General features: G+C 46.0%; 1 protein-coding gene across 5 annotated transcripts in view; it reads right to left on the reverse strand.

Moving 5' to 3' along the window:
* MARK2 (microtubule affinity regulating kinase 2) overlaps window positions 1-20,377 on the reverse strand; it is a 55,052-nt gene extending 34,675 nt beyond the window's left edge. For 2 of the 5 annotated variants that reach the window (XM_090259751.1, XM_090259728.1), the window contains exon 1: window positions 19,734-20,376. In XM_090259751.1, the coding sequence (XP_090115877.1) occupies window positions 19,734-19,787 (54 nt within the window). In that variant the 5' untranslated portion in view covers window positions 19,788-20,376. Of the gene's footprint in view, window positions 1-14,625; window positions 14,647-19,733 lie in introns of those variants that run through there. The other 3 variants (XM_090259709.1, XM_090259760.1, XM_090259743.1) reach the window with 3 other exon arrangements.
* Between the last annotated feature and the right edge of the window lie 3,763 nt (window positions 20,378-24,140).

Here is a 24,140-nt window from a genome sequence, read left to right on the forward strand (position 1 = left end):
TGGAACTGACTTTTGAACCAGCAATTCAACTGCTAGGATTATACCCGAAAACTCCTGAAACCCCAATTCGAAAGATCTTATGCGCCCCTATGTTCATAGCAGCGCTGTTTACAATAGCTAAGTGCTGGAAACAACCTAAGTGCCCATCTGTAGAAGAGTGGATTAAAAAACTGTGGTACATTTACACAATGGAATACTATGCAGCAGAAAGAAAGAAGGAACTCCTACCATTTGCAACAACATGGAGGAACTAGAGAGAATTATGCTTAGCGAAACAAGCCAGGCAAAGAAAGACAAATATTATATGATATCACCTAATACAGGAGACTAAGGAACAACACAAACAAATGAACTAAATTGAACAAGGAACAGAATAACAGTTATCAGGAAGGAGAGGGGAGGGAGAGACGGGGGATAAGTAAGGGAAGGGTTTAGTCAAAGAACATGTATAAATGACTCATGGACATGGACAACGGGGGGGGGGCTGTGACTGTGGGAGAAGGGGTGGGCTGGGGGGGGGAGCAGTGGGGGAAAAATGGGACAACTGTAATTGAAAAACAATAATAAAAAAAAGGAAAAAAAAATACAGCCCAGTCTTCAAAAGAGTTGATTATCTAGTAGGAAATAGAAGCACAAACCACAGTCCGATACGGGACCAAATCCAGGAACTAAAGTTACAGCCTACCTATTCCTCCCAACTTGCTAGAAGTCTGTGGCTTGTTATTTTTCAGAGGAAGCATGGGCTGCGAGATCTGAAGAGCCCAGGTCTGACTCCTAGCTGGGACCAGGAGTGCTGCCAGGCTTTATCTAAACCCTGGGGTTCCCATGAACATGAACAGGAGGCCCACCCACCGAGTTGGCCGGTGCAGTGTGGACACCAGAGGCGGCCACCCCCAGGGGACACACTGCAGAATCGATCCTTTAGCCTTCTTCACCTCACCCCAGTGACAGGAAACCAGGGACAGGCCCAATATGCGAGCAAAGATGACACACAAAGAGCATAAACACAGTCAAAAAAGTTGCCCAGGACTTCGGTCAGGGAAATGAAGCCAGAAAAAGTCCCTAGCAACAGAGCGGAAGAGGGGGAGGTCTGGAAGGAGTTCCTGACGCTCCGCCTCTGGAACCACCACTCAGTGCTGGCTGTGACAAGGGGGGCAGGCTGATCTAGTTTCCCTTTTATCTCCCAGTTGTCGTTTGTCAAGCCTGGTGTCCCACCTACTTCCCATTCGGCCGGTGCTGTAGCTCAGCGCACACTGATACAAGCATTTAAGCTGTGCCCCTGCCCATCAGGCTGGCAGCACTGTCAGGAACTCTTCTGGAATACTCATTCCTGAAAGTACTTGGAAAGACATAAAATTCCCTAGACAAACAGAGAAGACTCTATGCCATCATAAAAGAAAAAAGTCAGGTAATTCAGAGTCCAGGGATTAAAGATTAAGGCCTAAATCCTCCCCCACTGAAGAAAAAACAATTCTGAAGCTATACCTATCTTAAAAATGGGAAAAGCTGACGAGAGGGTTGGTCCAAATATCACCTCAAAAGGAAGCTACATCCTGAAATTATTAAAAAAAAAAAAAAAAAGTAGGCAAGAGGCAAGGGGAATTGGTTTGTTTAAAATCTTTCCTGTAGAGTCAACAGCAGATTAGCTTTACAAGACTCTTCTGGAATGGTTTACCATGAAGAATTTTATGATGTAAGCATTCTGAATGTGAAGCTGGGAGCTCGGCACCTAAACATTTATTACTGAGAAAAATCCTCACACCACAATCATAATGAAGGTTTAACATCAGTGTTTGACATTTTGTCATTCAGGGACTGGTTTTAACAGTGTGGATTTGGCAGCTCGCCCTATCGGCTGTTTCACAAGCAGTTTCTGTGGTTTTAAGAAAGGCAGGGTGTTTGCTATTAAACACTATCTGAAAAATATATTTCAGAATAGGGATCAACCATTCCAAGACAGAAAGAAGGAGGGAATGAAAACCAAACCAAGTAAAGGAATCTGGTGCTACTGAACAGAGAGGGAGCACATGGGCAGTGCCAGGGAAGTAAAGAATAATGCCCACATTATTCACCACCTGCACCAGAATGGCAACAAAAGCTAACTGAGTGCTTTTGACTACCAAGGTAGAAAAGAAGGGCATGGCCCTGGCTGGTGTGACTCAGTGGATTGAGTGCTGGCCTGCAAACCGAAAGGCCGCCCGTTGGATTCCCCACGTGCCTGGGTTGCGGGCCAGGTCCCCGGTTGGGGGTGTTTGAGAGGCAAACAATGGATGTTTCTCTCCCTCTTTTTCTCGGTCCCCTCTCCTCTCTACAAGCAAATAAATAAAATATTTTAAAGAAAAAAAGACATGAGACTAATGAAAGGGAAATCCTGCTGTAGTCTTCATCTCTTCAAAATAAATTTACCTGGCTCAAATCTGTTTATTTAAAAACAAAACAACTCCAACAGTTCCACCCCAAAGCAAAGGACTGCCATCTAATCAATTAGCAGCCACACCTCCCTGCCAGCTGATGTGGTAATTAAGGCAGACTTTTCTCCCTGGGAATACAAGTACGGAAGGGCAGAGCCCCTGCGGACCTAACCTATTATGACAGCCTTTTCATTAGCAAGAAAACGCTGCCACGCACTCCCCAAGGAGGCAGCGGCCCGCATCACCGAAGAACACCTGTGTGAACGGCAGCTTCCTCTGTGGAGATAAAAATGTGCCGAGATGGGAAGTGGGAGAATCACTCATGAGAAAGCTGTGCTCGTCAAAGTAATTTATGTGGACCTTGGTTTTTCCATGGTAACAAAAAGGTAGGTTCTAAAGTAGTTTAGAAATGGCATATAACTGTGATCCTGGAGCAATGAATGAGGTTTGATCACAAATATAATCATACAGTCGCGAGCTCCCTCTTCTTCTACTAGGGCAGCAGAAGGGCGTAAGCGGAAACCTCTAACAGGAGAAAAGAGAAGGCACTACTGCCAGGGTGAGACAAGCAAGTAAACCAAACCATAAACTCATAAACTAAAGCTCACCGAAACCCCACAGAGGTGTGCACAGCAATCACTTGCATAAAAACTATGCACAGATGTCTAGGAGGACCACGACACGCACAGGTAAGGGGACTAGCTTCAGGAGGGAGAAGTTAACCAAAAGAAAGACCAAACAAATGCAAACAGGAACTGGTGGCACATTACACAAGCAATAGGATAGAGAGGCACAGCAAGATGGCCAGAGTCCAGCACCCAGGATTGAACTGGCAGGTCCCAAACGCACACAGGGGCCTGGCACGGCCAGCTCTGGCGCTGGCAGTCAAGGCTCAAAGCAAGTAGCTCTGGGCCTCTGCGTGTAAGTAGCGCATAGAGGGTTGTAAAGTGAGAATGTTAGTTTCACAAGGAAAAAACGTATAGTTTAGATCCACACACAAAAGCTTTCTACTTTTTTCTTTTTTGTGGGGGGTGGGGAGAGGTGCTTATAAAAAAAAGGTTCTAGAACCCCAGCACTTCACGGATGCCATAGTGCTGGACAGTCAAATCCAGGAAACCAAGCTGTCTTATGCTGTGGGGTACTTACTTGTTCATTACCAATTTTAGGTCTCAGGACTCTGGTTTTTCTAAAGAGGTTCTTGAAATTCCAGAAAATGAAAAGAGATAAAGAGGAGAGTAAGAAGCCAGGATTAAATAAGTTGTTTTGTTTTGTTTTAAGTTCCCCACAGCTTTTGTACAGTGCAGTCAAGACCAGGAGGCAAACCAGAGTGGCCTGTACCACTTTGATAACAGGCCACCAAAGGCAGAAAGAAATAGTCAGGCGCCCTGGCTGGTGTGGCTCAGTGGATTGAGTGCTGACCTGCGAACCAAGAGGTTGATGGTTCAATTCCCCAACAGTGCACATGCTCGGGTTGTGAGCCAGGTCCCTGGTTGGGGGTGTGTAAGAGGCAACCAACAGATGTTTCTTTCCCTCTCTTTCTCCTTCTTCCCTTCCCCTATCTCCAAAAATAAATAAATAAAATATTTAAAAAGAAAAGAAAGAAACAGATGCCCCCATCAGACACTAAAGCCAACTTGGGAGAAGGGTTTTACACAACACTGACCAGAGGCTAATCCTTCTGATACCAACATGCATCTCAGACCGCTTGGGTTTGTCACCTTAAACACATTACTCAACATCTCTGGGCCCTGTTTCCTCATCTGTAAGGTGGGAGAAATAAGACCTACTATCTCACAAAGATTAAATTAGTTAATACATATAAAACAGCTAAACAAGTGCCTCGGACAAAATAAGTGCTTGATCAACGTTGGCCATTATGTCTATAGAAAGATACAAGCCTCAAAGCACACCGTGCCCTGTGAGAGGGAACGGGGTGGGGCACGGTGTACCCTCCAAGGACTCAGTCCATCCCCTTTAAGAGTTTCCCAACCACGCAGGGAACGTAAGGCCAACCAGGAGGTCCTGTTAGAGAGTCACTTCCTTAGCTCATAGAGTGAACGAATCCCCTTTGAAAGCAAAAGTCTATCTTCCATACAGAGAGCGGCTGAAGAGAGAAAAAAGCACATCAAGATCAATTCTATAATTGAAATGAAAGCCACATGTGAATCTGAAAAGAAATATGCTTTGTTAAAAAGCACAGGATTATGAGACTTGCTGAGTGACGGGGAATAAAGCTATAATCCTGCAAGTCTATAGTGTAGGTTCAAATTGATATAAGTTAAGCGCTTTGATTGAAGTTTTTTTGTTTTTTGTTTTAAGAGAGAGGGGAAGAGAGGGAGGAAAGAGAGGGAGAGAAACACTGATTAGCTGCTTCTCTCACTTACTTCAATCAGGACCAAATGCACAACCTAGGCATGTGCCCTGACCAGGAATCAAACTAGCAACCTTTTGCTTTGTGGAATGATGCGCAACCAACTGAGCCACACCAGTCAGGGCTATTAAACAGTTTTTTGTTTTTTTTAAAAAATGATTCTGATGAGAAGTGATTCTAGGCAAAGGAGATTAGTTTAAAAAGATTTTCTCAAAGCTGGTCCAAGTGACTATTAGAGGAGGCCCAAAGATATACTATTAACAGTACTAAGGGTAGCTTTTAAACGCTAGAGATGCTACTGAAATCAGAGGATGAATATAAACAAACAAGCAAAACGTCAAGAATTACCAGGTAGCTTAGAATTATATATCCAATGCAATTTTCACCTGTCCCTTAAAGACTCATCCAACAAAGACAAAGTTCACATGCTGCTACACACACACCCCAAATCTGCTTATCTCTTACATGAGAAAATAATGTGTACCTACAGAAGTGTGGGATTGGAGCATTAAGAAACAGGGCTGACAAAGAGTTAAGTACAGAAGAAGTAAGAACAAAGCGTGTAGGCCCTACAGCCACCCGGGGAACAGACTGCTGGGTGTTCTGGCCTTGGTGAGTGGCTGGAGCCTGTCAGCCTTCAGCTATTGCAGGCACCAAGGTTCTTCAAGGTTAGAGGCTAAGCAAGCTTTGCAGTTTTCAAATTTGGAAATGACCAATAGCCAACTTATAAGCTTTAAAAAAAACTACTGCCATAACGAAATCCAAGTAAGCCAAATGATCTTTTTAATGGAATTAAAAAAAAAAAAAAAAGGGCCAATGCTCTGTATTAGAAGGAGGAAACAAGCCAGCTTTGGTCAAAGTCCCTTGGGTCACTGAGAACCAGCTTCCTCAGCTAGAAGGACTGCAAACCAAAGCACGAAGTGCCTTCCTATAGCCCAGCCAGGGCTCTGGGAACTGCAAAACAAAGGCTCATTATGAGGTCATAGCAAATAACCAGCCAATCAAGGACAGGGATAGCAACCCCATACTTGTCTACAAAAGCGATTCTCACACTTCTGTCTGGAAACCCTTTACACTCTTAATTATAAGGGCCTCAAAGAGCTTGTTTATGTGGGTTATGTAATTAAACTGAGAAAATGTTAAACTATTAATTCATTTAAAATATTACTAAACCCATTACAACTATACATCTTAATAATTATTTTCCAACATATCAACTTAATACATATCATCATAATAAAATCCAAGTTAACTTTTTTTGCCTTTTTTTTATTGTTTTTCTTTTACAGTTGTCCCAATCCCTCCCCCCACCCCCCAGCAAGTTAACTTTTAAAATGGAATTAAAGCTACAACGTGGAAGAGCCTTGAAAACATTATGCTAAGTGCACTGAGCCAGACACAAAACAACAAGTACTGTAGGATTCCATTTACATGAGGCATCCAGAATGGGAATATTTATCCATAAAGTAGAATAGAGGATACCAGAGGCTGAGGGCAGGGAAAATGGTGAGTTATTGTTTAACTGATACAGAGTTTCTGCTTGGAATGATGAAAAAGTTCTAGAAATAGTGGCGATGGTTACATAACATGGTGAGTGTACTTAATGCCACTGGACTACATACTTAAAAATTATTAAAATGTAAATTATATGCTATGTGCATTTTACCACAATGAAAAGGGAATTAAAGCACAAGGCCATGAGAAAATTTCAATTACCATAACTGAGACACGTTTTATAAAATGAGTGACCAGTAAGTATTCTTCATAACTGTCAGCATCACGAAAGGCATGGAAAGACTAAGAAACAGTCACAGATTTGAGGAGACGATGAAGACATAAGAACTAAATGCGATGTGGGATCCTGGACTGGACCCTGGAACAGAAAAAGCACATCAGTGGAAAAACTAATGAAATCTAAATGAGTTCTGTACTTTGACCAATAGTGTTATACCAAGATTAATTCTTAGTTTTGATACATGCTCTATGGTTACCTATGATGTTAATATAGAGGGAAACTGGGCCAAGAATGTACAGGAATTCTTTGTGGACTATTTTTGCAACTCTTCTAAGTTTAAAATTATCTCAAAATTAAAAAAAAATTAACTGTTAAAAAAACTTCACAAGGCCAATGCTATGTATTTAAAGGAAAAAATGAACCAGCTTTGGTCAGAGTCCCTCATATCCTTAGCACCAGCCTCCTCAGCTAGGACTATGGCAAGCCAAGGAGCAAGTGGCTTCTGAGGCCCAGCCAGGACTAAACTGGGGCTGGGAATTGCAAAATGATATTTTTATGAAATTACCACAAAATTGACCAACCAAAGCCAGGGAGAATTAATCCAAGTATTGTCCAAAACCATGGCTCTGAACTTTTTGGTTTCAGAAACCCAATGTACTATTAAAAATGACTGAGTCCCCCCAAAAGCTTTTGTTTATATGGATGACACCTAGCAATTATTTAGTACATTAGAAATTAATAAGAAAATATTTAAATATGTATCCATTCATTTAAAAGAACATTAATAAACCCATTACATGTAACCTAAGTTACTTATTTTTAATGAAAAAACTCTATTTCCAAACCACAACTTCACACATACCAAAGGAAGTCTACCTGACTAACTGATCTTATAATACAATAAAAAATGCAATGCTATACCAAAAAAATAAAAACCAAGTATTAATAAAGAAACACAAGAGAAAAAAATGAGCAAATTGAACAAAAAAGAAAAATAAAAAAAGACAATAAAGAGAAAGAGAAAATAAGAAAAAGAAAAAGAAAGAAAAATCAGGAATAAAGGAAAAAGAGTGGGGGGAAGCCCTGGTCAGGTAGCTTACTTGGTTAGAGTGTCACCCTGATATGGCAAGGCTGCAAGATTTCCAGTCAGGGCACATAAAATAATCAACCGATGAATGCAGAAATAAGGGGAACAACAAATTGATGTTTCTCTCTCTCTCCCTCTCCCCCTCTAAAAAAATAATCAATAATCTTTTTTTTAAAGGGGGGAAAGAAGCAAACAAACCACAAAAAAAGCAAAACAATCACCTCACAAGGCCCATGCTATGCATATTAAGAAAAGGAAATTAATTTGCGTCAAAGTTTCTCAGGCTTAGGCAAAGATTATATAGGGGCTGGGAATCGCAAACTAGAGCTTTTTATGAAGTCATTGCAAGTAACCAACCCAACAGGGACCATCAGCTCAAGTTTGCCTACAACAGAGGTTTTCTCACTTTTTGGTTTAAAGAACTCTTTACATTCTTAAAAAACAAACAAACAAACAAACGAATGAGGCCCTGGCCAGTGTGGCTCAGTTGGCTGGGCATCAATCCCACAAAGCAGAGTTCCTCCAGGTCAATTCCTGGTCAGGGCACATGCCTGGGTTGCAGGTTCGGTCCCCAGTCATCCAGTCGGGGCACATACAAAAAGGCAACCAATCGACGCTTCTCTCTCACATCTATACTTCTCTCTCTCTCTCTCTTTCTACTTCCCTTCCCCTCTCTCTAGAATTTAAAAAAACCCACCACCAACAACAAAAAAAACATCTATTGAGGATTGCAAAGATCTTTTGTTTATTATATAGGTTATAACCATCGAGAGTTAGTTTATTAGAAATAGACACCGATAATTTAAAATTATTTTTATTAATTCATTCAGAATAATAAACCTATTACATGTCTACACAAATAACCTATTCTTAATGAAGAAACTATCATCTAAAACACAACAAGTTGCACAGTTTCACATTCTTGTAAATCTCTTCAATGTCTGGATTAGTGAAAGAGAGCCGACTTATGTCTGCTTCTGCATTCAATGTGTTTTTATATGTTGCTTTGGTTCAGAAATATGAAGAAAATCTCACTTCACACAGATCTGCAGCTGGAAGATGGAGTTTAATAGCCATTCAGATACTGCGGATTTTCTTCGATACTAGACCAAAACTCAACAAGTGGTAGTTTTTAAAGGCTAGTTGCAATGTGCAATCTGAAATGTTATCAATGAACCTTTTGTGCACTTTTACATTAAAATCCATTGGTCATCTTGCACTGTGAATGGCTCTTTTACCCACTGGCAATCTGGAAAATATTCCTTCGCTGACTCATGCAGAATTTCCAAATATTGGTATTTTGCACAACATCAAAAAATTACATTTCATTAATTTTACCACTGATCTCATCAAAAATGTCTTAAACAAACATAGATTTTCCAAAATTCTGATTGCTGCTTGAAAACTTGAATTTTACCACTGGCGATGGTGACAGACTCACTTTGTTCAACTTCTAGAAAATGTCCACAAAATACTCAAGTATGAAGAATGATAGTTTGTCCCTCAGTTGTTCTTTCATGTAAAAATGATGATCCACGCAGCTGGCTGAGTTTTAACACACAAGTGAGTTTTCTCAAGCCAGTCACTGTATTACAATACACAGGAGCAGTGCTCCATGAATACTTTGCGTTTCGCACTCAGAATACTAAAGAAACATTTGCTAACAGGTTGAGATTTCATAAAAAATGAATAAATTTTAGTGCTTTATCCAAGATATTAAGTGAAAATGGCTTTTTGTTTTTTTTTTAACTACAAGAGTGTAGCAGCAACGAAGTCCATGACCCCAGCCACTGGCAGAGTTTGCTGTCGATGCCCTGATGTGGTATGTGCCGCTGCTGCTGTACTGATGGAGCAAATGGAAACAAAGTTGTTGGGGGATAAACCAGCAGTCAAAAACGTTATTCAGCCCTGGCTGGTGTGGCTCAGTGGATTGGGTGCTGGCCTGCGAACTGAAGGGTCACGGGTTCCAAACCCCGTCAGGGCATGTGCCTGGGTTGGGGGCCAGGCCCCCAGTTGGGGGCGTATCTCTCTCACAGATGTTTCTCTCACACAGCGATGTTTCTCTCCCTCTCTCCCTCCCTTCCCATCTCTCTAAAAGTAAATAAATAAAATCTTTAAAAAAAAAAGTTATTCAGCCCTTTGCGTATTTATCACCACTTGTGTCTGCTGCTGAGCATTCACATAAAAATATTTTTGAAGTGTAGTTGGTGCTGATACAAGCTGAGCCACATCTATAAATGTGCACATTTGTAAGATGAAAAGTTAAAGTCTGTAAACAAAATATTAACTCAGTCTTCATGTTCGCAGCTAAATCTTTAATTCGACGAGTCACAGTTAACGTATGAAATGGCACGCCCCGAATTCTACTAACTTTTCATCCAGTGGGCATTCAGGAATGTCAGCTGTTCAAGACCTCATCGGTCTCTCGGCTACTGGCTGCAGTTTCCCAGCCAAAGCGATGTGATAACTTATCCTGTAAGACGCTTCAGTGACTTTTTCAATTCTAAGTTGCAAAGCTGGAACAAATTTCGGCTTTGAAAGAGTTCCTGGTGTGTACAGCTAAAATATTCAATTCCTTTTTCTTTAAACTCTGTATGATGGATCTTGAAATAATGCTGCAACTTAACTGACACTATGCTACCACACGAAAATGTTTTCTTGTGTTCACTAAGGCACAAGAAGGTACATTATTAATATCTATAAAGCTTAGAAAAAGAAAACTTTCATTGTGATTTCATTTCTTCTATTTATTTATTTGCATTTCTTATTTAAAGCTTTGCCCAGTTCCTTCGGAGTAGCTTCCTCCCTTTCCCTTGTTGACACATCCATCTCAGTAAACAGAGGCTGAGAAAGCAAGTCTTCTAATCTCCCTTTTTTAAGCCAACAATCCATCCTTAAATATAAGAGAAATGTTATAAATTTTCTATTTCAGAATAAAATAGAATTAAGTACTAAAATAAGCTGTAAATAAAATTTTAAAATTAGATGTTTTCCCAAAACTTTTTACAAGATTTTACAAGTTTTACTTACTTATTGTTTGTTGTTTCCTCAAAGGCGCCAGGAAAATGCTGGGATTTCAAAATAACGATTTACTGAACAAGAATGAGGTTTACAGAGGTTATAGTAGATATAGGTAAAGAAAGCTAGTAAGGGTGTGGTAGAGGTACTGAGAACAAACTGAGTTCATCATTGAAAACTTCCATATTTATACCTTAAAGCATTGCCTTGAAAATTCTAGAAAATACAAGAATACAGAAATACACAGTCATTAGCCGAGAGCTATGATGTCAACACACAACATTCAGCCTCTGGAAAACTCCACTACTGTATATACTGGTGAGAGAACGAGAGTTAGAAACCAAAAACAAAAACAGAGACTACACTTACGATGAAAATAATTTTGACATCATGTACCACCTCTGGGTTCCCCAGACCACACCTTGAGACCAAGTTCAATATTGTGCTATCGAAATTAAGAAGTGCTCCCTCAGATTTCTCCTAAGACGGGGTTTAGAGTTATGGCATTCCTGATAGGCCAGAGGAAATAGCTTAGACCCTGTCACCAGGGAAACTGGGATGCTGTCCCTAATAAGCTGTCAGGTTGCCAAGCCTGGCTTTACTAAGGATGGTGGCTCCAGAGACATAAAAAGAAAAAAAAAAATTTTTTAAAGCAGTGAATCCTTAACTGTACAGAAATCAGAGGAATAGGAGAAAGAAAGGACTGGGTGCTTCTGGGATTCTATACATCAAGGAGGTCTCAGACTATCAAAACCCTTCTCCAGAGCCACGCCACGAAAGAGGCAGAGAAAACAGGTAAGTCAGAGGGGGCGCAGAGATGAAAACCCCGGATGGACAGTGATAATGAAGGAGCAGAGCTCAAAGGAACCAAACAGGAAAAAAAGAAAAGAAAAGAAAAAAAAAAAAAAGTGAGACAAATCAGCAGAGGGGTCAAGAGATAGAGGAAAATACAGGGAAAGAAATATTCCCTGACATGCTCTGAGGCGACACTGTCACCTTTTCCCCGGCCACAGCTGCAACATGAAAACACTAAGCGACTTCCGTGCCGTTCTGGCGCGGCGTTCGGGCTCTAGAAGTGGCAAGAGATGAAGGTAACAAGGAGCCAACTTAGACCAAAATCTCGGCCCCAGACGCAAAGTCCACAAACTCACAGGAGCAGCTGAGAAATGGCTGTGGCCCTTCCAGGCATCACAAAGGGGAGGTTTTCTTCTCACGTCAGAGGAGCAAACAGAGGTAACAAGAACCTGCCCTTGAAGGCCCCTCTGCTAGTGAAAAAGGAACCTCAAAATCATTAGCTGCTACGTTCCCATGTGGTCTTTAAGAGAAACGGGGTTCTCCTTTTGGCAGAGGGTAAATACTGCACTTCAAGAAAGGAACACGATGAAAGAAATCCCAGCACTTGGTGAGGCTTCCTCTAAAACTCAGAAAAGCCCTGCTCAGGGGCTTTGGATTCGGCTTTCCAGCCACTGACAAGGCTGTACACCCACCACCACCACCACCACCAAACACAGAAATGTGGGCAGGCAGATGGTAGTGTTTTCTTTCTTTTAATCAATAAAATTGCCTAATACTGATACTTGAAAATAAATTAACTTCTGAAGAAAGTGCTCTTAAAAGAAGATAAACCCTTCCACCAGAATTTTATTTCCTTTCAGTAGCTGGTTGGTAAAAACAAACAAAAACACAATAATAATACAAAAATAAATAAACAAATTTAAAAAACCCCAAAAAGCTAGAAAACACACCTTTGGGACCCCAATGGCTAGAGGTGGCCAATATTCTTTCAATTAAATACAGAGAAATTCCAATATATATCCCTTATACCGACCTGGAGTTGTGTGATACTCAGAGAAAATCCACTAAGTTGCTCATCTGAACAGTGATGATGATGATGATGATGATGATGATGATGATGAAGATGAGGACGATAATTACATCTTGCCAAGCACTCTTCTAAGTGCTTGATATTCATGAACTCTTTTAATACCCACAACAACTACACCTACAAGATAGGTAGTATTATTACTCCTTTTACAGAGAACCAAACAGGCCTAGAGTAATTAAGTTAAGCCCAAGGTCACAGCAGAGGCTGAACCAAGATTCCAGTGCAGGGAATCAAGCTGCAGAGCCTGCTCTAACCACAACAAAACCACTTATTGAAATCCAAAGTGCTGGGATCTCCTTTCAACTCTGCCAGAAGCTCAACTCATCAGAAGCCATGCTAGACCAAGAGGGCCTAAGGATTCCCACTTCCTGTGCCTGGACAACCAGTGATTCAAACGCTGGTGGGCAAAAACAAAGCAACCACCACAAGTGCTTCCAACTCTACATGCAAAAACCATCAAAGGATGGCCACCTGTGGAGGGGAGATGGGGAAGCGATCGGGTAAAGGAGAGCCAGTCAACCCTTGAGTCTAAAGAAGATGGAAGGAAAAGGCGGGCGGCCACCCTGCATACAGGATCACCAGTAACCAAAACAAAACCTGAGCAAAATGCTGCTTGGGAGAAGGAATGAATAGATCACTGCAGTGGCAATAGGAGCAGCCTGCCCCCAAGGTCAAGGGCACAGGCTGGAGCTGTTTGCATGCAGCCTCACTCATTGATTACCAAACGTTGAGACTTAGGTGTTTTCTGCTTTGGGGGAAACTGGGAAAACAATCCTGGTGCACAGCAGCACTGATGGTCACAGGCGCCCCAGAATCCCGCTACGCCCTTTCCCGAATGCTGTTCGCAAAGTGCCAGCACGTGCTAACTGATGGCTCCCACCTTCCCACAGGTACCTTGATCATGGACACACTCAAACTGTTTCCCTTGGCTGAAGTACCTCCTGCCCCAAACAAAAAACTGTTCTCTCCTTTTTTTTCTTCCTCAGCAGGCCTGGACACAGTCCTGCTGCACCGAGCCAGATCTGGGGTCTCATTGAATTTAGCAGCCAGATCACGACAGCCAGGAGACAGGAGCCCAGATTCCCTTCCAGATCTACGGATGGGGAGCCAATCACAAACCCAGTCCCTCCCTTCTGGCCAGGCTGAGGGCCTTTTGCCAACCTGTGAATTGCAAAGAGAGCCCAAGAAAAGGAGCTGCCTTCGGGCTTCCTGTGGAAGGTGTGTAAGACAAGCCCACTCACGTGGAGGCCCAACTCAGAGACCAATTCATTATTAGCAGGGAGAGGGGTATTTACAGACATTGTCCAAACTCACCCTCAATGAGCAGAGCCCCAGAGGAGACAGACCTTTGTATTGCCAACCTCCCAAAGCACACAGAGGAAAATAGGCCGAGGCTACTCAAAACCAGCCTGACTGGTTCTACAGAGAAGCCTCTGGTCTGCTCCGCCTTCCTTATGTTAAAAGAGAAAATATGGCTCGGAGCCAGCCACTGAACACGCCCCTGCTATTCTCCTCCCCCACCCCCCACTGTCCCACAGGATTCACCCAGCCACCAATATCAGTGCCCATTTCACCCTCTCTCTCACCAGACCTTGTGATTATATAGCTTTTAAGTCTAAAATTAATCGTTTGGTGCAGAAAAAGAAGTATGTGGAAGTAGGGGGAAATGAGTGTCAACCCAAAGACAGACAGAATTCCCCACAGGGACCAAGAGACTTCAAACACCAGACAAAAACGGACAATTCAGATGAAGGGATCTAAGCCTATTTATTCCCCCAAAGGAGGAGCGGGTCTAGTGGGCAACAGAAGGAACTGCGATCCCACCTTCTGTGAGAGAACTGGCCACCGAGAGGCCAGATTCTCTCTTGCTGTTGTTTCAGAATCAGATGTGCCATCTCAAAGCCTAAAAGGCAGCAATGACATTCAGCGGGCTGTGGTGGGGCAGTGCCATTCTGCTCTGAGACCTTGAACTCCCAGAGTGGGTTCGGGGATGGCCCGCCGCGTCCCATGCAGGACGTGGGAGATCGGTGGTCTCCTCCCCCGCAGGTTTGTAAAGGCTTCCTCTCCCCAGTGCCGGGACAGAAGGGGAAACGCACAGATAAGGCTCCAGTGACTCACTTGTGCCTGCTGAAGCCTGGGAGAAAGCCTGGAGAATCCAAGCTTCAAGTGCAAAATGTACAAACACTGGAATCTCCCACCAAGAGAAGAAAACTCAGCCACCTCACTGGTTTGTCACTTCGCTGAACTTCCGCTGAGGGAGGAAGGGCCGCGTTTAAACTCCACCCACTCTGTCCACATCCTTCTCAGTTTCTGCTTTGACAGGAAAGTGGCAAACCTGGAGGCACCACCACAGCTGAGCGAAAACGAAACCCTTTCCACACCTGCTGTCAAAGCAGAGGCCTAGTTTAGCCACAGCCTACAGCTCACCCAAGCAGAGGGACCTGGGGCTGGACCTGGCTGCTACAGGAAAGCCTCGGCGGGCAGTTTCGGGGAAGCAAGGACAAGCACCCTCCTTGCCCTTTCCATCTGCTGAGGTTACTTCATCCCAATCCATTAATGGGCTTCAGAGTGCTGCTGGGGGGAGTCCATTTAGCAGAGACACAATCATCAGGCCAAAGGTGGCGCCCAGCCCCCAACCTGCTTGTCGATAATGGGCCACAGAGTCTGAGGCTTGGCTGCGTTCTAGGCATAAAATATTCATTCAAGTCGACATAATATATATGTAGGAAAGTCATGGACGCTCTCAGGAGGAGAGAAATGTCAGCCAGGTGGCTAAGTGCTCAATGGGAAAGAGTTCATGAAGGCATGGGTTAGTTCTGGTCAAATGCCTACTGAGAATTGGGTTGTTCTGTCCAAAGGGGAAGCAGTCTAGTCTGAGCAGCTTTTGACTCCCAGGAGATCTAACCATGCAAACCTCCAGGCAAACAAATTTGCAATCTTTTCCTACCTCATAGGCATCAACTCTGCTTAGGACATTTACCCTGGGGAAGAACATTGCGACCCAATCTCTGGTCACCGCTGGAAAGACTCAGTTATTCCTTCGCAAACTCGATTTTAATCCGAAGCAGGCCAGACTGCAATGATTGCCTTGTATCCATCTGTTTAGCTACGTCCCCAAATTCACAGATCAGAGAGAAATTATGAGACTTTACTAGAAGTTACTTCTACTAGGTTCAAAGGCTATGGCATGGCAATTCTATGAACTACAGGGACCCCTAAAGCCCTTGCTCTAACACCTCCTTCCTATTTCTAGGGCAAAGAAGAAACTGAGAATCTACGTCTGACATTTCCCCACATCCCTGACTAGAAGGCAGCACCATCAAGGAGCCCCTGGCCAGAGTCAGAGGGCAGAGGGCAGAGGGCAGAGGGCAGAGCCAGCACCTGGGACACAGTGCTGTACAACTTACAGGGCATGGACTGAACTGAGATCTAACCAAGCTCCTTACTAGATGACATTAAACCCAAATTATCCAATGCACACTCAGCCAGAACCAACCCTAGGATCCGAGATATATATGTGTGTTTGAAGCAGCTCAGCTGTTTCTTTATAGGATCCTGTTTGTTAGATTTGCTCTCTTCACCCAGACATCCAAACTCCCCTCCCAGAACTAGCTGAGAGAAGGAACAATGTCACTCACCCCCTAGAAGAATAACAGCAACACCCTCCCTTACCCACTGCAGCGGAAGCGGGTGGGTAGTGAAAGGCTCCTGCTTTCTCCCACAGCTCCTCAGGCCCAGAGGTGGGGCAGGCTTGAAGCCCTGTAGGCCCTCTACCAGATGTTACCGAAAGCTCTAGCCAGCCACGGGTGAACGCTGGCAGCTGGACACCTCTCCACACTTGCCCGTTACTGCTGCTGCCGGCTGCAAGACAAGCAGGCATCTTGCTGATTGCGTTCCCCACTGCCAAGCCCCAGGCCAGAAGAGCCATTTGGAAAAGTGAAGAGAAAGCTCAGCTCACAGAGGAAGAATCCCCAAAACTACCAGCCCTAGGTCATAACCCTCCTGCAAAGGGAAGAAGAATCTATGACTGTGAAAAACACATCCAGAATCAGGTGTCACAACAATCCCATCAAAGACAGGGCTTGCTTGACTTTCTTTTCTCGCCTACTTTCACTGTTAGAAGCGGAGTTGACAGCAAACAGGCAACATCCCTGGAACCCAAGGTTTATTTTTATGCTTCAGCATTTTCTCTGTGTTTATGTGTGTTTAATTCCAATGTGATCAAAGAACTCCTGGTACCAGCTTCTCATCAGCCACATGTTTTAAAGACAGGAGGAGAGGAAGAGCAAGAAGAGATTGGAGCTTGAAGACAACCAGTGGAGTTTGTTTGCCTATTTTCTGATGAAGCCAGTATAAATCACTTAAATCTAAATAAGGTGGTAGAGGACCTTTTGTGGGGGAAGGAATCAGCTCAACCAAATCCCTTGCTTTTTCACTTTTTGTTTCATAGCATTAAGGCTTATTGCAATGACTGAGTTTCTGCGACTACTTTAGCTAGAACTGCAAAAGGACCAAGAAGAGCTTTCCTGCTCTTACCTGGTGGCATGATCTATTCTAAAGGAGGCCAATGCTTCTGGCATCCCTGGTCCCGTGACCAAAGGAGCTGATGCTTGTCTTTTCTTTGTTTTAAAAAATACAGGTACCTGCCTGTAATAGGTGCATCCAAGGTTTTCCAAAGTCCTCACTTTTACTAGGATGAGACTTCATATCAAGTTACTAGTAAGACTGACAACCAAGGGCTATGACGTCATTCGGGGGAATCTAAGGCCATAAAGAATAGAAGTGGGATAAGTAATTCTTAACTTGGAAGAGGATGATGATGTGTGCACCCACTGCTCTGGACAACATTATCAAAGAACAGCTTACACTCCCAAATGGTTCGCTAATTACTGCCACCATAAAATCAATGAGTGGGCACCGAGTTCCTACTCTGTGCCCAGCACTGTGCTAGGCATGTAGGGAAGAGAAGAAATCAACGCACACATCACAAGGAAAGGAGCATGGCAAGAACACGTTTACATTTAGTAAACAGCACAAAGAAGCACACTGAAGCAACCAGTTCCTCTCCTTTGCTGGACACAACGCCCCCCACAGCCCCGCTGAGACAGCAGCACTCCACCACCACTCCCCAAATGCCTGAGGGTGCAGGCAGTCATCTGGCCGCCTCCTACTGGCTCCCGATCAACAGTCTGGGAAAGTTCTCTGGTGGAGCAGGGTTTACCTGCTAAAACAAAGGTGTGATAGGGGAAGGAATGGAATAGGCAACCTCAAGAGGGCCCAGAGAAAGTGGCTCCCAGTAAGGAGAGAAAGAGCAGGCAATCGAGGGAGACTGTGAGATGCAGACCATGCTCCTGTTTCCAAAGACCTCAGCCCCATGCAGAACCACCTGTCAAACCCAGCGACGAAATGGAAATCAACCGTCCCTCCCTCTCAACCCCTGCTTCACCCCCCCCCAATCAATCAATCCATCAGTAATAAAGGGGTCAACCACTGCACAGAAAAACTCAGTCCAGAACTCTTCCTGACGGCCCAGGTGACAGAGAGCGAGGGGATAACAAATGAAAAATGCAGAAGCATGAAAAGAGGGAAGATTTTTCAGAAGGATGTTAACTTGCAAGAGAATACAGCAAGGGTGCCCCTGGGCTACAAAGAGAGAAGGGAACAAGAGGAAAATGTAAAGAATGTAAGGAGGTAAAAGGATGCAAAAGGCACTGTGTGGCCCCAGGGGAGATGGGCTCCTTTTTCAAGTCAAGTTTTTACAGCCTGGTCAAGTTCTCCACCAAGAAGGGTGTGACAGGGAGGGGACACTCCACAGAGCAGTTGCAAGGGACACTGGAGATGGTGAAAGAAAAGGGGAGGGATGGAAAGTGAACGCCTCTCGGCTCAGAGGTGAGATGACACAGAAAAGGCTAAGGCTTGGGTGACAAACCGTGGCAGTGATTGTCAGGATGACGGGCAGGGAGTAGCTCAAGAAACGGGCATGCAAAATACCTGGACGGGAAGCTACCAAGACTACTCAACCGGGGGGGAAAGGTTAGGAGCATGTGTGGAGGAAATACAGACGTGAAGGAGGCCGGAGACTGACATGGGAGATCAAAGGCAATCCTGATGAAGAAGCACAGCGAGGAGGACGACGGGCCGAGAGCAGAGACACCGGAAGGCAGCAGCGAAGAGAAAGACTATGAAAAGTGACAGGTCGCAGGCAGGCGGCACGGTCTGTGTTGCAGGGTGAGCTGGAACGGCCAGGACAGGGACGCAGGAGGGACGGGAAGGGACCAAGCAACAGGTTGTGCGAATGGAGTGGGCCGACAGAGCAGCGTCGTCCCCGTGGCAGGGAGAGTCCAAGGAGGAGGCTGGCAAAGCGCTCCCGGGGAGAACCGGGAGGCTGGAGGGCTCAAAAGCCAAGCCCCGCGGGAAGAGAACCCGAGGGACCCAAAGACTGAAGGGAGTGACGACTGGAGCCCCAAAGACAACCTGTGGGAAAACTGTGCGCATGACAGCTGGACGGGAAACACGGAAGCAACAAATGCCAGCGCGAGGCACCGGGGAGCTCCTAGAGAAGAGAAGGGAAAGTGATGAGCGAAGAGTAGGCGAACGATTTGGAAAGGTGATGAGGGTGGAGCCGGTGAGTTGCAGGCAGAGGGAGAGGGAGAGCACAATTTGGAGAAGGAAGAAGCAGGGTAAAAAAAAAAAAAAAAAAAAAAAAGCCGGGGAGCTGAAAGGGAAAAGGCATCGAGAACACATTCCGGAGCGAGGACCCTGAGGGTGATAACCAGGGACTGGGAGAACCGGAGCGGCGGAGGCGAACAAGGCTGGAGACGGAGGGAGCAGTGCACGACGGCTGGGGCAGACCGCGGGGTGCTATTCAAGGAGCAGAGGAGGGTGGCTGCTTTAAGCGTGGGTGGAGGAAGACCAGAGAGGCCCCTGAGGGGGGAAAAAAAAAAAAAGGAAGAGAAGGGGAAGCTGGGGAGGTGACACGGAAGAGCGCAGGAGGCGGTGAGGGGAGAAGGGGGGTCTGCGGAAAGTCCAGTGTGCACCTTGGAGTCAGGACGAGGCGGGTCCCAGGACGGACTCAGAGGGGTATGTGCGAGGCCGAGAGACAGATGACAGGGCAGCTGAGGCTTGCACGACAGCAGCACGGGCACGAGGAGAGCCAAGGAGGGAGAAGGCTCTGCAAGGTGCAGGGGCCCAGCCAGAGAATTTGGGGAGCCCTCGGAGCTCCTTACCTGCTCCGTGTCCCTCTCGTTCAGCGTGGGTAGGGGGGTCCGGGCGCTGGACATGGCGCCGGTATCTCAGGGGAGGGAACCGAGGAGCTTGGAAGAAGGGAGGGAAGGGAAGGCGCGGAGCCCGGCCGGGCGGGGCTTCTCACAGCAGGGGCACCCGCCGCATGGGCCCCGGCCGGGGGTGCGGGGAGGCCGGGAAGCCGTTCACGCCAGCCCGGGGATGCGCCGCTCGGGCTAGGCCGCGCCGGCTCCGAGCGGCTCCGGACCGCACCCCCCCGACCCCCGGCTGGGCTGTACCGCCTTTTGGCCGGGCCGCGCCGCTCCGCCTACTCTCTGCCGCCGCAGCCGGCCGCCCGCCTCGCTCCTCCCCTGCCCTCAGCGGCACTGCTCCGCGCCCGGCACACAGGCAGCCGCCGCCGGACCTGCTGCTCCCAACATGGCCGACACCACCGCCGGCCCTCGGCTCTTTCCGTCGGCGGCAGCCGGAAACATCCGAAGCGGCCAGGAACTGGAGGGTATCTCGCCTCCTCCTCCTCCTCGCCACAAACTACGAGTGAATTCCGGAAACACCCGAAGAAGGTAAACCCTGGGGACGCGGGCGCCTCCTGGATTCCGAAGACCAAGCTTCGGCTCTGTTTTCGGAAATCCACGAAGCAACTCCAGGTACTCTAGCCACGCCCATAGGCAGTCCCCTACCCACTTCAGCGGTCTCTCGGTAGTTTCCGGAAACACCCGAAGCCATTCCGCGTGCTGAAAGCTGGCCCCGCCCCCGCCCCGCCGCCGACGGGGTCGTCGGCCATTTCCGGCAACACCCGAGGCTCGACGAGGCCTCGGGTGGTACCGAGTTTAAATCTTCGCTTCTTTTCGTCAGTTTTCGGATATTTTGAAACCTTGAACAGGGAGCATGGATCACCTGTGCGTGTTATTATTTGACTAATAGAAAATAAGGCTGTTAGGCGTTCTTGCGATTGGCATCCATTGCTTCTACAGCAACTTTCCTTCTGCGTGACCGTTCGTTGTCGGTTAGCTCTTAAAATCCATTTCGTCTATCATGCAACCTATCAACATGTCTACCACCTGTCAAATGCAGCATTAGTCTATTACCTGTCTACCTACCATTCATCATCTGCCATCGTCTATCTTGGCTTCCCGGCAAGGACCCAGACAAACACCAGGTCTCCGTCCTTGGCTCCCAGCCGTGAAAGGCTGCAGGGGTCCCCCAGCCCGGCATTCCAGCCCTAGCTCTGTGGAGTGAAAACGCTGTGTGATCTTGGAAAATTCACATAACGTATGTGAGTTTATCCTCCTCAACGTTCCTGTATTGAAAGAATTTCTATCTTTGTTTCAGTGATAACATTCTAAATAACATATTTGAATTCGTTACCTTTCTTTTTATTTTTTTCCAAGAAAACCTTTAAATTGTTCAAAATAGCACAAAGCAACATCACACTATAGTAATATTGTCATTCCGGTTACCTTTTTTAAATACTTCTGTAAAGTAAGGCAGGAAAGACATTCTCATCTTAATTTACATTTCAATAATACCTTCTAAGACAAAGAAACTCAAGGAAAAGAAAGGAGAAGCTGATTGAAAATGAGAATTCTGCAGGATGGAACAAAGAATAGGCACCTGGAGAGCTTTCTTTCCTTCCCTGGGCCTCAGTTTCCCCATCAATAAAGTGAGGTAATTGGATTCATGAACTCTGAGGTCCCTCTCACCTTTGGAGAGACTCCCACTCTAACAGGAAGTCTGTGTGACAACCTGGGTCCACTCACTTCCTCTTGGACTGTCTCACCAGGGAGAGGCAGTAGGCTAGTCTGATTTCTCTGGCTCCAAGCTGCCCCCACCTGTAGTACTCCAGATATGTGAGAACTTGCTGCCCCCTCGACCCCCCACTCAATGGCAGCTTAAGGTGGGCAGAAGCCAGAATCCCCAAAGGAGCCAGAGACCAGGTTCAACCAAGTCTCCAAAGATACAGGAACAGAGCAGCCCCAGGGATTGTGAGGAAAAGTGCTGGTTGGACCTTTGCCTTGACTTCCAGCTCCCAGCTACAGTATCTTGAGCAGAGCCCTTGGCCAAGTCAACCAAAGAGATAGGCAGCTGGACAGAGGCAATGAGAGATTGGCATGAAAGGACTTCCTAAGGCAACAGTTACTGCCTACAGTCCTAGTAAATGCACCAGACTCCCGGACACCTCCCCATGCCTCACCCCAGCTCCATTTAGGCACCCAGCCATCGTGGAAGAAGTTGGTGAAGAAATGCAGAAGGAGGTGAGGAAGAAAGAAAGAAGGAGGTGAAGACAGAGGCTATTCCACTCCCCCACCCCAAATTCATCCTGAAAATCCATGAGAATGATCTGCCCTCTGGTGGCCAACAGGCAAGGCACTGTGGATTTCTGGGCCAGATCTCACTTCTAAGGCTCGGGTCTGGAAAGACAGGAAAAGAGGAAGGGGTTGGAGGAGCAAAGGCAAGTGCGCTCAGGAGTCTTCCTGGGCCTGGGCTCTTGTCTAAGTAAACTCTACTTCCTGCATGCCTCTGCTCAGGTTCTCACCTTTGCCCTCAGCCCCTTAGCCCCACCTTAGCTGACCCCATCTGTTCCCTCTTCGTTCTCATTGTCTTTCCACACAGGCTGCCTAACTGGTCTCCCTGCCTAGACTCCCTCCCACCTACCCGACAAGCCAAGCCAGAATAATCTTTCTAAAGTCCAGCTCCAATTACATTTCTGTCCTTCTAGAGGTTCTCACAAGCTCCTTCATGGGATAGATGGGGCTGGCTTCATGGGGCTATAACCTGTGAGGTCACACAAAGCCCTATTCTGAAAAGGGCCTTGAGCTCGATTTCATGCTCTGCTGTTATTCTTTTAAAACTTTTACTAAGAGGGTCCTGCGTTTTCATTGGGCACTGCACCCCACACATTATGTAGCCAGTCCTGGCAGTAGTAAAAGCCTTTAGCCTGCATCCAAAACTTTGCAGAGTCTGGCCTCAACTTACCTTGCTAATATTCTCTCCAACTAAGTATCAGTGGTTGACACCTCCCCCCAGCTCCTGCCCTGCCACCAAGGTCTCCCACTTCCATGTTTTTGTTCAAGCCGATCAATTGCCAGTCACCTATCTCAGCTTCCAGGTGTACTTCTAGATCCAGTTCAAATATTACCTTCTCAAATCCCTTAAAGATTAATTATGCATTGCCACACTTTTACCCCTCCCTAATTTGCCTATTCAGTCATCCACAAATCTCTTTTGAGCACCTACTATGTGCAAGGCATCATTCTAGGCTCTTCAGGTATATATCAATGAACAAAATAAATAAAGATCTCTGCTGTCAGAGAACTTGCATCTCAGTTGGGGGAAGAAAGACAACAAACATAACAATAAGAATGAAAAGCCATGGGGAGAAAATAGAGCTAGCTATAAGGGGGATCATAAGTGCAGGGGTGAGGGGATGGGAGATGAGTTGTAGTACTGAGGTGGTCAGTGTAGGGCTCATGGAGAAGGTGACCCTTAAGCAAAGACTTGAAACAGGCGAGGGAGTGAGATCCGCAGATATTGGGGGAGGGCATTCCAGAAAGAGGGTATAGCCAGTGCAAAGGCCCTGAGGCAGGAACGGGCCTGGCTACTTAGAGGATAAGGAGGCCAATGAGGCTGGAGCAGAGTAAGCAAGGGAGAGAGTAGCAGCAGAAGAGGGCAGAAAGGCAGTGGAGCCAGGCCTGGTGGGCCACTGCTTTGGCTTTCCCTGGGTGTGAGATGGGGAGTGGCTGCACTGACATGACCTGACGGGCTGCTGGGCTGAGAATAGAGTAAAGGGGCCAGAGGCCAGGATGGAGGCTTTTATGATAATTCAGGTGACAGATGACAGTGGCTTAGAGAGGGCAGCAGCAGGGGAAGTGGTTGGATTTGAGATATACAGGGAGGGACAAAGGTAGGTTTACAGTTGTGAGTACGTGAAACACAGAGTTCATTCTTGTATTGTTATTTATTAATTATTGTATTATTTTCCATACAAGCCACAGAGGGCCAGTGCTCCAGGGCAGCTGTGATGCCCACTGGCACTGGAGAGGGCAAGGGTATGGGGTTCCCGACTCCAGCAGGCACAGGACTTAGGGCAGCAATCCCTCCATGGGTGGGCAGGGAGGAAGGAAGTAGGGGGAGGCAAGGGTGCTGGAGTGGAAGACATCTTATTCCTTTTTTATTTTTTTTACGATTTTTATTTATTCTTAGAGAGAGGAGAAGGGAGGGAGAAGAACATCAATGTGAGAAACATCGATTGGTTGCCTCTCATGCACACCCTAACCAGGTACCAAACCCACAACCCAGGCATATGCCCTGACCGGGAATCAAACCAGCAACCCTTTGCTTTGCAGAACAACGCCAATCCAACTGAGCCACACTAGTCAGGGCAGAAGACATCC

This window comes from Furipterus horrens, unplaced genomic scaffold (genome assembly GCF_987537825.1).
Source record: "Furipterus horrens unplaced genomic scaffold, mFurHor1.1.pri manual_scaffold_2, whole genome shotgun sequence".
In the NCBI taxonomy this organism is placed as follows: domain Eukaryota; kingdom Metazoa; phylum Chordata; class Mammalia; order Chiroptera; family Furipteridae; genus Furipterus; species Furipterus horrens.